The 15,237-nt window shown below is 33.9% G+C and overlaps 1 protein-coding gene across 1 annotated transcript in view; it reads left to right on the top strand.

Moving 5' to 3' along the window:
* Positions 1 to 15,237, top strand: part of LOC110598989 (uncharacterized) — a 197,445-nt gene that overhangs the window by 144,056 nt on the left and 38,152 nt on the right. The window contains exon 3 of the mRNA XM_078047725.1: positions 5,774 to 5,873. Within this exon, the coding sequence (XP_077903851.1) occupies positions 5,774 to 5,873 (100 nt within the window). The remainder of the gene's footprint in view (positions 1 to 5,773; positions 5,874 to 15,237) is intronic.

Here is a 15,237-nt window from a genome sequence, read left to right as displayed (position 1 = left end):
ATTAATTTATTAAACAAATATTTATGAGATATGGCATCAACATATGTCCATGTATTCAAGTCTGCGATAAATGTAGTTCTTATTCTTATTGAGGTATCATTTAGATAGACAATTAACAAATGATTATAGTTATGAGGAAAACACAGAATTTTTAGAGAGGGAAACTCAAGCCATCTTAATGTGTGATAAGGATCTACTTATGTAAAGAGAGCGGGGGAAGAACATTCCAGGGTGGTAATGTATGGTTTTGCTTAGATAGATTTTGTAGTTAATAGGAAATAAAAATGACTTATTAATATTTTGTCCCATTCTTTCCTCATTTGATTTGCAACTTCTAATATTTTAAAATTCAAAATGCAAGACTAAATCCATTAAGTCCTTTTGAAAATGTTCTTTAAGAGCAAACAAACAAACAATGCACAGATGATCTCTAGGATTAGAGAGAACAGCAAATGAAAGATTATACTTCCAAGTACAAATCAGATACCTACCCAGGGAACAGGTAGGCTTCAGACTAAGCTGCATTTGGTCTAATTTAGAGAGTTACCTTTGCTTCTGGGTTCTTTATGATGCAGAATAAGAATCTCTGTTTATTAGATTGTATAATAGATTGGCCATAGGTACAGTTTTGCCTCCTAAACAAGCAGTGTGTGAAGCTTGCCCCAAACTGATTTCCCAAATGATCAGAGTTAGTTTGCATTTCTCCATATGCTCCTTGTTAATGTTTTCTTCTTTTCTTTACAGTGTGGCTTCTCCTGAGTCTCTTTAATTCCCTCCTTCTCTTCCTTTCTGACTCTACTGCTATGCAGCCACCTTTTTGACTTCACTCCTAGAGTTCTCACAGTCCTTGCTTCTCCAGAGAGCAGTTTTCCTGTGGACTTTAACAGCCCAAGATGCTGGTATGGAAGGAATATGCTTCCATATTCCACGGAAACCCAGGGGAAAATGTGCTCACCCTAGGCATCTATGTGGGAGAATATAACCAGGCTGATGCTCTGTTTTTTCTTCATATTAAAATTGCTTAAAATAGTCACCATCATGTAGAACACAATCCTCAAGAGGTTCAATTTGACTTTATAAATGTGGAAATGCAAGACAAAAAAAAAGTGGGGTCCTTTTAAAACCTTTTAAAATTACAGTAAAAGCAATGGGAACCTACTAAAATCATTGAACTATCATTCTTCCTTTCTCTCTCCACCCCCACTCGTTCTTTTTTTTTTTTTTTTTTTGTACCAGGGATTGAATCCAGGGGTGCTTAACCACTGAGCCACATCCCTAGTCTTTTCTTTTTCTTTTTCTTTTTTTTTTTTTTTCTGTTTTAGTTAGAGACAGGGTTTTGCTGAGTTGCTTAGGACCTCTCTAAGTTGCTGAGGCTGGCTTTGAACTTGTGATCCTCCTGCCTCAGCCTCCCAAGCTGCTGGGATTACTGGCACCATGCCAGCTACGATTGAGGTTTTATCTACATTATTTGTTGCTGTTTTCTTCATAAACTATTTTAAAAATTATTTTGTTATTTTAAAAAGACAATAAATGGGCTGTATTTTCTTCTTCTTCTTCCAATATCAGTTACAAAGGAAAGGCAACTCAGACTCTAGGACTGAAAAAAGTCTGCTGGACATTCTGAAGTGTAGACCATTAGAGGTAAGGAGGCCTTTTCCTCCCTGTCCAGATGCTCTTTTGTGCCCTTTCAGTAGTCAGCATTTCCAAGGGCAGAACTCTAGGGCCTGCTGACAGTGGCTTCCTCTCTACCCACTGCTTGGCCTCTCCCCTGTGGAGATGAGCACAGCAGGAGATGCAAGTGGTGCTGACAGCTGCTAGGACTGGGTGATTGAAATAACAGCCAGTGGATTCATACAGATGAATGGGCTTTCCTGGTATTGTAAGTACTGAGAATTGGTGCCCAAAAGGTAGGATTAGATGACTTTAGAACATTTAGTACATGAGTCACTCTCTGAGACTGATTTTTTTTTCTTTATTATAAGAACAACTAAGAATCTCTTGTCAAATATTTAGTTCTATGATGCTTTTGTAGGAGTTTCATTTCTTAGTATGAAAAAAATATCAGGACATGTGGGTGGCATTTTGGAAACTTGATGATCTCACATAAATGAGGAGACATTTTCTTTCCTCAGGAGACCTGAGTAGAATAGTGGGCTTTGGGATGGTGATTTACGGATGCAGTTATTTGAAAATTCAATTAATATGAAAATCATTTATCATTTCTTTATTTTTATTTCTACAAGATAAGATTACCTTATAGCTAATATAAGAATATTTTTATGTAGTCAACAGAATCCTTTTACTTAAGGTATCAAGTTTTCATGCAATGACCTTTAGCTTCATTTTAAAGCAAAAAGAAATGTATTCTCTAAAACAGGTTAACTTTATTATAAGGCCCTGCATTAAAAACTTCTTTTTCATACTTGGATAATATATCGTGATGTTCATTATATGATATTTACAAGTTTGTTCTATATTGTTATATGAATCATTTAGCTAAACTTTAACTTGTACCAATTAAATATTTTTGCTTTGAATATTGGTGGATATGATTTTTTTTCTATCAACTAAGATGGTAGGTGGTGGCAATGACATTTTGGTGGAAGTTATATTGTGAATACTTTAAAAAAATGCTTTTTCATGTTGAAATACGTAATTTAGGCATGTTAGTGTTCTGCCTGTTGTTATTAATTAAATACAGCAATCACAGTTTTCATCAATGGTTCTTAACTTTGACTTTCCATTAGAATCACATAGGGAGCTTTGGAAAATCCATATGCCCAAGGCATTATCTTCAATGTAGATATCACAATATCTATATTTTAAAAAGGAATTTTAATGTTGACACCTGAGTACTTGAAGTTGAATATTTCCTTTATTTGACTAAAATGATTTTAATTCTTATTATTTTCTGACATTTATTGTGTGATTTTGAGAAAATCTCTTAGCCCTATTTTCCTTAGATGAACCTTATTTATCTCTCATAATCAGTATTTTGATTAGGTGAGATGAGTATCTGAAGAGATTTTTTAAAAATGATATGTTCATATACACATGAAATACTGTAATAATTATTTTCTGTTAAATAAGATTTCCTATAAATACTGAGAGATATCCTGAGAATTTTCTTTGTTTTAAATTTGACAAAATCATATCTATCCTTGGCTGCATAGGTCAAGAAAATTGTGGCTCCTCTAGTAGGTTTGCCTCTTGACTCTTACAACTAAATCTTCAATTTCAAGTAACACTTTAAGGAAGAGTTGATATAACTAATTTTTTTTTCTGGTTTGGAAATGTCTACAAACAGCTGGCCTGGGAATCTTGAGTGTCTGGGGTAATATTTCAAAGAAGCAGTACAGAAAAATCAACATGTAATGGGGAGAACCTGATACGGATAAAGAGAAGGAGGAGAAAAAGGAACAGGAGATAACAGAAAGCAAAACAAAAATCAATAAATATGTATAGAAAGCATAGGAGGATAGTATCCTTGCTTTTGTGGAAGGGAAAATTAAATTGAGGTGAGGCGGTTAGATAACAAGAACAGTACAAGTGTTTGGGCCAGAGAAATATCAGATTGGATTCTGGTTCAGCAATCTACTCACTACATGAACTTGGGTAGATTATTAATTGCTGTGTACTGTAATTTCCTCACATATGATAACCTGGCATGGCCCCACACCCATGGTTAGTATTCTAAAAATATAAGCCAATATTTTTGAACCTAAAGTTAGAATGTAATTGTCAGAGAAGAAGGTGTTGAGTTATTAGAGAGCAGTAAACAAGGTCTTGGGTAGATATGTACTGTCTATACAATTGAGAATGCACTAATGAATAATAAATGAGAATTTATAAGAGTAGTGCATTAGCTTTATGTTTACTGTTGCCAAAAATACCCAACAAGAACAACTTAGAGGAGGAAAAGTTTGTTTGGGCTCTTGGTTTCAGAGGTTAGTCCATGGTAGGCTGACTCCATTTCTCTGGGTCCAAGGTGAGGCAGAATGTATTGGTGGAGGGGCATGGTGGGCGAGACTGCTCCATTCATGGCATCCAGGAAGCACAGAGAGAAAGGGTTGGGGGCTACAGGGAAGATGCTTCCTTCTAGGGCATAGCCCCAATGACTCACCTTCTTCAGTCACATCCCACTTGCCAACAGTTACCACCCAGTTAGTCCATTCAAACTAACTTTCATAATCTAACCATTTTACCTCAAATATTCCTGTATTAACAGGAGATTTGGGGGAACATCTCATATTAAAACCATAACAAGTAGATATATTAAGTCATTAGAAATTGAAATGGTCCCACACCCATGGTTAGTATTCCAAAAATATAAGCCAATATTTTTGTACCTAAAGTTAGAATGTAATTGTCAGAAAAGAAGGTGTTGAGTTATTAGATAGCAGTAAATCATAATTATAGGTTTTTATTCAATTTGGGTGGATGGTGATTATATAATTGCAATTACTTTAAAGCTTCAGAGAACCTTAGAGGTTACCATTCCATGGCCCTCATTTATTTTTTTCTTTTTAGTTATACATGACAGTAGGGTCTATTATTCCAGTCTTATGGCTGTATGCGATGTTGAGATTTACTGTGGTGTATTCATATACGTAGACAGAAAAGTTATATCCGTTTCATTCCACCGTCTTTCCTATTCCTATCTCCTGTCCTTTTCCTTTAGTCCTCTTTGTTTAATCCACTTAACTTCTATTCTCCCTCCCCACCTTATTGTGTGTTAGCAAACACATATCAGAAAGAATATATGACCTTTGGTTTTTTGAAATTGGCTTAATACACTCGGTATCACAGTCTCCAGATCACAGTCTCCACTTACTAATAAATGTCATAAAGTCATTCTTTATGGAAGAGTAATATTTCATTGTGTATATAATACCACAATTTCTTTATCTATCCATCTCTTGAGAAGGGTACCTAGGTTGGCTTCATAGCTTGACTATTGTGAATTGAGCTGCTATGAACATTGATGTGGCTGTGTCAGTGTAGTATGCTGATTTTAACTCTTGATATATACTGAGGAGTGGTACAACTGAACTGGGTCAAATGGTGGTTCCATTCTTAGTTTTTTGAGGAATCTCCATAATGCTTTCTGGCACTCATTTCACCAGGGTACTTGCCAAATAATAAATCTGAGCAATAGGATATGACAATCTATTTGATATTCTAGGAGATCTTTGTGGGGTCTTGGTGCAAGACATGGATCTGGTTGAAGCTATCGTCTTGGTGAAAATCCACACATATTTAGAAAGACATATTATGGTAGACTAGGGCAGTTGTGCTTAGTTGATACTGCTCTTTAAATCTTGCAGAAAAAGGATTTAGTGGATCACAAAATCTCCAATCCTGTCGAGAAAGTTCAGTAAAAATAGCTATTGGAGAAATTATGGTCGTTCATCATAATGATTATAATTTTCAAGGTCAGAGATATATAACCCCTCACCCCAGGTTTACTAATCTTATATGTGCTCAGGAAAGCTACTGTGTCTCTAGCATGCTCAGGGACATCTCCACAATTTTCCTTTCTCTTCTGGGTGCAGACTAGCATGGTTCCTGTCAAGTCATCCTCTCCCTCATGTTCATTTCTAGGATTGATGCTCTTGCCTGTGTTTAGGTTTTGTGCCCTCTAAGTGATAATCTTATTCATTTGTATTCCTTTCTGCTATAGAAACCATGAAGCAGCACTCTCTTGGATGTTTAATAACTTTGGACCCAGATCTTATACATTTCCTGTTTTCTTTCTCTGGTTTTTGACAAGTACTATCAGCAGAAGAATTCAGACCAGAGAACACCGGGAGCACAGTGTCATCACCTGAAGCTCTGCTGCTTTTTGATGTGGACTCACATACTCAAACCAGGTTTGAACTCCCTTTTGTTTTAAGGTAATTTCCCTCTAGGGAAGTTTTGGTTCTCTTTCTCAGAAAGCAAAAATAAACAAAAATCCTTGCTGGAGTCTTTCCTCCATAACATCTTTTATATTTTAGATTCTTAGACATTTTCTTTTAGAGTCTTAGACATTTAAATTCTAAGATGATTGAAATCTAAGCATTTCTAATTAACTAGTTAATTATTAGTTAATTACAATTAATAGTGAACGTTTGACAGTTTTGAGTTAAAGAAGGTCTTTGCACAATGACACACTCTAACAGTAATTGTGCATCAAAAATTGTTTGACAAATCCCTTTATAGAAACATTTTCCAACACTGAAAAAGTTACCCCAACCAAGTTCTCCTGGATCCTGGGTGAGAAAGAAGAGGAGAATTCTTCTGAAGGTGAAAAGTGTAAATTAAACCTCTAACTTATGAACACAATGGAACATCTATACGATTATAGAAGTTTTCACATGTCAATAACCTAAATGTTTAGCAATGAAGTTTAAATAACAAGCTGTTTACTTCCCAAGAGCAGTTTCTGTACTATGATTTGGAAAATTCTTGTTTGCTATGTGCCGCTTTATTGATAAATGCAATTCAACTTTCCCTCAGTGAGAAAGTAAGGCATTAGACATCTGGGAGACACAGAGCAATGAGCAAGTCTCCAAATTTTAATGGGAGCAATGCCATTTTTCCTAGAATCATTAAATTTCTTATCTTGAGAATGCATGCGTGCTAACTAGCCCTTTTGTATTTCATTCAAATCCATCAGTTTTGAGATGCGGCTGCACTCCATTCTAACAGATGAAAACCATGGGTTCTTTATTGAGAAGAAAACCACGTCTCTTTAGTGTCAGATCATGCCATGTCATTGTAGAGTAGATTTCACATTCACTGCTTCAACTTTTGTAAGGTGAATGATCAAAGCCAAGTTTGTGTAGAAATCATTTAGATGGTTATGAACCCATAAAAAAAAGCAGTGAGCTTGTTTGCTTTTTAATCACTGAACTTTCACATTAAAGCTGGGCTGTTGTGGGTGGCATATTTTTCACAGCATCCTCAATTTGTCTGCAAAATGGATTGGGCCAGAGGGCCCTACTTTACCAGACTGTCTTTTTGCTTTAGAGATAACGCTACTTAGTAAAATTAATGTAATGAGCATTAGGTTTCGTTTGCCTTTCCTTGAGATATTTGTCTAGGATAGGGAGTGGTGTTTTCTTACTCTGATTTCATATATTGTGTATATTTAGAGCTCAAAGAAAGCTTGATTCTTTTCCTTCTTCCTTGCCCTCCTTGGTTATCATCTATTCTCATCACCTCATTCACCAATGGAGGAAATGAGCCTGAGAGATCAAAGTAGACTTGCCATGGTCACATGACCAAGTCAGGTCAGAGATGAGCTTATGAACAGATTTTCTGGCTCCAATTGGACATTTTATCTAGAACTCTAAATTAATGGATGTACTTCACTCCCATTGCAAGGTAAGCAGTAATTAATATACCTTGTGTAAAATTACACAGGGTACTAACTATTAATGTAAAATGAGGCACATTTTTTAAAATTTATTCTAATTAGGGGTATATGACAGCAGACTGCATTTTTGATTCATTGTACACAAAGGCAGCATAACTTTTCATTTTTCTGATTGTATGTGGTGTAGCATCGCACCATATGTGTAGTCATACATGTACCTAGGGCAACAATGTTCATAACATTCCACCATCTTTCCTGCCCCATACCCTCTCACCACTTCTCTCCTTTTTGCCCAATCAAATTTCCTCCATTTTTTCCATGTTGCCCCATGCCGCCACAATTATGAATCAGCATCCACTTATCAGAGAGAAAATTTGGCCTTTGGTTGTTTTGGGATTGGCTTACTTCACTTAGCACGATATTCTCCAACTCCATCCATTTACCTGCAAATGTCATAATTTTGTTCTCTTTTAATGCTGAGTAATATTCCATTGTGTATATATACCACAGTTTCTTTATCCATTCATCTATTGAAGGTTATCTAGGTTGCTTTCACAGTCTAGCTGTTGTGAATTGAGCTGCTATAAACATTGATGTGGCTATGTTACTATAGTATGACGATTTTATGTCTTTTGGGTATAGACTGAGCGGGGGAATAGGTGGGTCAAATGGTGATTCCATTCCAAATTTTCTAAGGAATCTCCATACTGATTTCCAGAGTGGTTGCACCAATTTGCAGTCCCACCAGCAATGTATGAGTGTGCCTTTCCCCCCAACATGCTCGCCAACACTTATTGTTGTTTGTATCCTTGATAACTGCCATTCTGACTAGCATGAGATAAATCTTAAGAGTAGTTTTGGTTTCCGTTTCTCTAATTACTAGAGATGTCGAACAATTTTTCATATATCTGTTGATCAATTGTATATCTTCTTCTGAGAAGTGTCTGTTCCGCTCTTTAGCCCATTTATTAATTGGGTTGTTTGGGTTATTTTTGGTGTTAAGTTTTTGAATTCTTTATATATCCTGGAGATTAGTACTCTATCTAATGTATGTGTGGCAAAAATTTGTTTCCAAAATGTAGGCTCTCTCTTCACCTTATTGATTGTTTCTTTTGTTGAGAAGAATCTTTTTGGTTTGAATCTATATCATTTATTAATTTTTGATTTTATTTCTTATGTTTTAGGAGTTTTGTTAAGGAAGTCAAGGTCTAATTGAATGTGACAAAGATTTGGACCTACTTTTTCCTCTATTAGGTTCAGGGTCTCTGGTCTAATTCTGAGGTTCTTGATCTACTTTGAGTTGAGTTTTGTGCATGGTGAGAGATAGGGGTTTAGTTTCATTTTGCTGCGTATGGATTCTTGGTTCTTCCAGCACTATAAAATAAGGCAAATTTTGTAATAGTGACAAAAGCCCAATTTTTAGACGGGCAAGAATTTGGAAAAAAAATCACCAATAATTTCCAATTAGGACTATTTAGAATGCTACCATGTATTCATAAAAGCAGCTACTCCTAAAAGTACACACAATTTCAAAATGGTTACTTATGCAAAATATTGCCTCTGGACAACAGTAACAATGATTTCAATTAGTCCAAGTCTAGATTTATGTCTCAGAATTCTAACACCTAATGGGAACTTGGCATGTCTTTGCACTAAAGCTGCCAGATGAGAGTCAAAGCCTTCTTCTATCCTGAGTTCTATTGCTGGTGATGCATTGTAATCGTTTTTTTTTTTTGTTGTTGTTGTTGTTGTTGTTGTTGTTATTGTTTTTGAATCCTAAAGCCCACCACTTGACTCAAAGATCCTACTTTGTGGATACTTTATGTATTTGGAAAGGTAACATATGCCCCTTTCATCTATAGCACTGCCATCTCCAGGTATCTTTTGGAGTCCATGCAAAAGGATATTTTCTAAAGAAGAAATCATCCTCCATCACACACTTTGCAGACTTAATATATTTTTTGAGCAGTGTCTTCAGTGGTGCTACTTTCTTCATTTTTATTCATGGTATGACACAGCTGTACAATTTCTCCACCTACTCAGCTATCACAATCTCTTTCCCTAGTGCTTTGTAGGTAGCAATGAGACAATGTGAAGGACAGCCACAAGTTTGGTTCTCTTTCTAATTTAGGAAGATATGTCCAAACTGACATGGCAAGATCTGTGAGAGGGTGGGTGAAAGAGTGGGCTATAATAGTCAAAGTCAAGTTATTTTTTAAAGGATTTTTGTGTTTATGCTAACTTTCATTTCTCTTCATTTATTATATTTGCTTTCTATGCATAGAATTTTATTTTCAATATTCAGGCTTTTTTTTTTAACTGTGAAGAGGTTTATTTTCTATATTTTAATTGAGATTAAAGTAGTCAAGTCCATTCTGGGCAGTAATTGTTATTCCAAGGCACAAAATTCTTATTCTCTTTGAGAGAGAAGCTACAATTACTAACTTGTTTTTGTTTGTCTTTTGGTTGTTTCAAGCTTTCTAAGTGGGCAGTTGGTATTATGTCTGTAAAATGAGGAAGCTTTATTAGATAATTAATTTATGATGTGAAAATAGAGTAAGATGATACACATAAAATGCCCTTACTATGCTTACTATACACATAGTAAGCATTCAATAAATATTAGCTCTAGTGATATTAATAGTAATAATAATCTCTTTTGCAGTCAGAAGAAGAGTGAGGTAATTAGAGTAATGTTAATCTTTACATCAAGATTAACATTAAGTTAATCTGTGTGTGACCAGGAAGTAAAAACAAATTTCTAGAAAATATTTTGAATACTGCTATGATGTTTTTTTCTTCTATAATAGCAAATGCTGTTCTAGAATTTATGTGATGAAGCCATATCTCTTTTGACAAAGGATTTAAAAGGATTATTATAAAAACAAAATAATATTTTATATACAGGAAATCAGGATCAAGAAATAGGAAAGGACAATGTTGTACAACAGAAAAGGACAATGTTTGTACTTTGTTGGGTTTCTGTTGACTTGTACTTGACAAAGCAAGGACAAAAAGACCCTTTAGTTCTGGTGTCATTCACAAAAGGCCTCAACTTCCTAATTAGGTACATATAATGCCCCAGAAACCCCTTACTAGGCTATCTTCTTCATCATAAAACTCTATTTCTATGTCTTTTTTTTTCTCAACTCTGCCGTCTTTTGTATTCTAATTATTTAATTAACTTTTGCAAATCCTGCAATTATCTCAGAATAGCAAAATTAAATTTCTTTGTATTTCTGTTTGTGCCAAAGGCAAATCATTAAATTTTTAAATATAAGCATTTTAGATATACCACCATTTTGTAACTCAGTTTTAATCATTTTTTTTTCATTCCTTAATATACTTTGAATTTCCAAAAGGGGAAATGGTCTGGTCCATGCTTTGTTTTGACCTTTGAGAGTAACCTGCAAAGAACACAGGTGGTATTGTTCTAAACAGGTTAGCTCTAGCTGGTCTGAGGGAAGGCATATCAGAAATGGAAGAGAGAGACTTAGAAACTGGAGGAATTGTGAAGTCATGAAGAGATTGAGATTGCTGCAGAAACAAAGGTTTTTAATTATACTTTGAAGTTAGAGTTAGAAAATCTTCTATAGAAGCTAGTAGTAAATATTGCATTTTAAAAATTATTGAAGATCATTTCCCTGGAGTTTAAAGTCATTAAACTAAAAAATTTAAACTTCTATTGCATGTGCCTCATCAAGAAATACTGCTAAGAGACAAATACATAAGAGAAAAGTGTAAAAATATCACAATGATGGATTTGCAGTTGAGATGTATGAATAACTTGATTTATTTCCATTTGCAACATAGACAAACAACCCATTACCTGCCTTGAGTGTGACTGGATTGGATGCATAAATAGCAGTAAAATTTATGTTAATTTTAGTATATGTAAATTCTTTTTATTAATATATTGCATTGAATGTGAAATGTGTGCTCGACCACTACAGACCTTTAATAACATAAGAGCAACAGGAAATCCATCGTTTATATGATGGGCATAAAAATACAAATTAAAAATCAAACAGTAGGGGAACAGAATGTTGTGAGAGGTTGAAAATGAATATATTTATTCAAATATATTTGTCCTTTAGCACTGATAAATTTTGTATATGCATCAAAGAACAGAAAATATTTATATTTTTTTTGATTTGGGTTAATGTAGTCATATGCAGTGCTTGAGCAAGTAAATTTATTCCTAGAAATGGCATTCAAATTTGAATCTTGTATATTGTTATGAAGTTATGAAAAAGTTATTGTTTAAAATTTGATTTTTAAAAAATTTCATTGTTGTCCTAATCTTGAGTTTATTCATATTAACAGTGCAGAAGAGAAGAAAAACTGATTCACAAAGCCTAGTTTTAAAAGGAGATATTTCAAAAACTTCTATTCTAAACAATTAAATATGTGCACACATGGAATTTTCAAGAGTGCAAAACATTATTATGTTATTATTATAATCACTGTATTATACAATAGATCTCTTGAATATTTTTCTTCTAATATTTAATATCCTTTGGCCTATAACTCCCCACAACCTTCTCCCTTTCCCAGCTCTTGTTAATCACCATTCTACTCTCTGTTCTGTGGGTTCAATTATTTTTAGAGTGCACATATAAGAGATTATATAACATTTGTTTTTCAGTGCCTGGTTTACTTTATTTAATAATATGTCACTCAGTTTCATTTGTCTTGTAGCAAATGACAAGATTTTCTTGTTTGAAGCTGCATAGAGTTCCATTGTGTATATATAGCACATTTTCTTTCCATTCCTCCTTTGATGGACACATAGGTTGATTTTTAAATTTTGGTTATTGTGAATAGTGCTGCAATGAATGCAGAAAGTAGGTGTCTCATTGACATAGTGGTGTCCTTACCTCTGGATGTATACCCACTAGGGGGGTTAATGAATCATCTGGTAGTTCTATTTTTAATTTCTTGAGGACTCTCCACATTATTTTTCATAATGGCTGTATTAATTTACATTCCCACCAACAGTGTGCCAGGGCACTCTTTTCTCCACATTCATTTCAACACTTATCTTTCATCTTTTTTACAATAGCCTTTCTAACAGCAAAGGATATTTCTCAATTTCTCTATAGAAACAAAGTTCTTTCCTAAGCAGTCTACCAATGTTAACTCATTTAATTCTGTAATAGTTCTATGAAGTTGATTCCATTATTGTCATGTTTCAAATAATAAAATGATAAAGAGGTTGATTATCATACCCAAAATTACACTCTGGGTCAAACCATTCGGGTCTAGAACACACGTCATAATTGTTGGAACCCACATCATAAGTGTTGTGCAATGGGTCAAAAAATGAATTTTGAATTTTACTATGATTTTCTATTATAATAAAACTCAGCTGGCAAGGAACTGAATGCAGCTTACCTGAGAACAATGTGTAAAGCAAGGCATCCCCTTGACATGTCAAATTATTTATTACTTAGGAAATTTGCCATTGCCTCCTTCTAAAATAATCTTCACTTCACTCTTCAAAGCTGGTTCCTTTGTCTTCTTTCAGTTATCAGTGTAAACACACTCTCTGCAGTGTAAATTTTGTTTTTGATGTTATCGATTTATCACTTTGACTTTTTTTTGTAGAATGCTTTGCAATCTGTAATGGATTTAATTTTTTAATCTCATTAGAATTTAAGTTCTATGAGAACATGACTCCTGGGACTCATCAATACATCACTACTTCCTAGGAGAATTCTCTTTCATAACAACATCTCAATAAATATTTGTTGAATCAATGAATGCTTGAAAAGAAGGATTAGAAAAAGGCAAAGGAGGAATAACAGTTATCAGCATATATGTTCATGAAGTACTATATGTCAAAGCACTATTTGAACAAGAAAAAAGTAGAGAAAAGAAAAGCAGTTCTCTTATAAACTATAAGGAACCCATGAATTCTGCTTCACTGAAACTATAAAAATAATAGAAAGGCAAAACACTGTAAAATTCTTAATTTCAGCTTTCTAATTGATTGCTTGAATTTCACTTTCCTAAAATAAGAGCAACGGATAAAGCTTTGATTCGCTTCTAATATAGTTTCCTCTCTTGGGCTGAGGATTTGACTTTAAGTGGTAGAGTAATTTCTTAGCATACAAAAGGCCCAGGTTCACAGGACTGGGGAAAAAGAAAATTCAGAAGTCACATGACCTGGATTTGAATCCTGACTCCATAACTTAGAATGATGTAAATTCTGATCCATAGCTTTCTGATATTCAAAACAGAAAAACAAATGCACCCATTCTAAATGGACTTTATCAATTGTACAAAACAATGCTCACCTCTCCACCTACAGGACACATCCTGACATGTAATGGTGATTTAAAAATCAACCATTAGTTTTCAAAACTCAAAATAAGAAAACAGGTGAGTGATATGATTATCAGACATCTTGGGAAAATGTGACAATACCATTTGTTATTCTCTTGTGGATATATTTATACATGCACTATGGATTTTTAGGAGAGTTGATAAACATATGCCAAAATCATCATATTTTCATGGCAAAAATTACAAAAAAAGTTTCCTTTTTTTTCACCATTTTTTTCTTTTATCTTGAGATGAACCCACTCAACACATATCTTGGTGAAGTGTCAATATCTGAACCTAAACTGGCAAAGTCTAGTCTGGAAATCTTGGACTAGAGAATACCATGCCTATTGATATTATTTGCTGTGATAATTGAACCTTTTAAAAATTTTAAACTTATTCAATTATATTAACAAAAATCTAAAACTCCTAACTAAAATTTATCCCCCCCCATATCTAGGTGGTAGTTAACAAAAATATAGTTTCAATTTTTTAACTACTTAGCATATGTGGAAGAAAACTATCTTTACTGTATTTCAAGAAATCTGTGAACTTTATTTTTCTTCTCAAAGGATTTTTATCCATAATTTCTCATGATTTACTTTTTTCCACTCCTTTTTTCCTTGGCATTTGATAATGGAAATAAGTAGTTTGACACCATGGAAAAAATTAAAAAGTTTCCATGACAACATATCATAGTTGAAATATTATATGATTTCTGCTTTCTAAAGAATAATGCACTATCTAACATATTCAATCATGTTACATACAAAATTTTATTCTGTTTGATTGATGATTAATACTTAAGAATAAATAAGTTTATATCTTGATGAAATAATGGAATCTACTTTTGGTTATGCTACAAATACCATGTAATTTTGAGAGAGGAGGACTTGGGTTGTGAAGTTTGCACATGAGTTGACTGACATGTTCCTAATGTGAATTACTCCTTATGCTCATGTTTGAACTCTAATAGAGCTGTTGAAACATTTAAACATGTTACAAAGGATGTAATGCATTGACTACTATTGTTACTCCATAACCCTCCCAAAACTACAGTGCCTAAATGTAGTTCAAGTATGTTTTAAAATATTTCTTATAAATGTACACAGTACCAGGAATAGCAAAGACTATAAATGTACATGTATACAAGTGTATATGAGGAAATATGTTGTTATTATATCTATTTACAGGAGGCTTTCTAAGGCTAAAAGTCCACAAATTCTAGATTGCTGCAACAAATAAACAGGTATTTTAAGATTTCTGGCTAATATAAGTTCTTTACTTTCAAGAGCCTTTGTTCCTGTGGTAAGCCCCTGCCAATGGAGGTGATATAGAGAGTTGTCATTTACTGAATTAAATAAAATTAATTTTACTATAAAATTATTCTTAGCTAAATGTTGTTCTACCTAAATTCACTACTACCTACTTCACCTTGGTTTATGTAGACAGAGTATAAAGTAGTAAATCTAAAGAACATGCATACAAAAAAAAATAAAAAATAAAAAGGACTGAAATGTGGGAAGCCATTTCTGACACGTGAT

Source organism: Ictidomys tridecemlineatus, chromosome 4, assembly GCF_052094955.1.
Source record: "Ictidomys tridecemlineatus isolate mIctTri1 chromosome 4, mIctTri1.hap1, whole genome shotgun sequence".
NCBI classification, from domain to species: Eukaryota; Metazoa; Chordata; class Mammalia; order Rodentia; family Sciuridae; genus Ictidomys; species Ictidomys tridecemlineatus.
The sequence above is the reverse complement of the archived record's forward strand: the minus strand, read 5'-3'. Positions and strand labels throughout refer to the sequence as shown.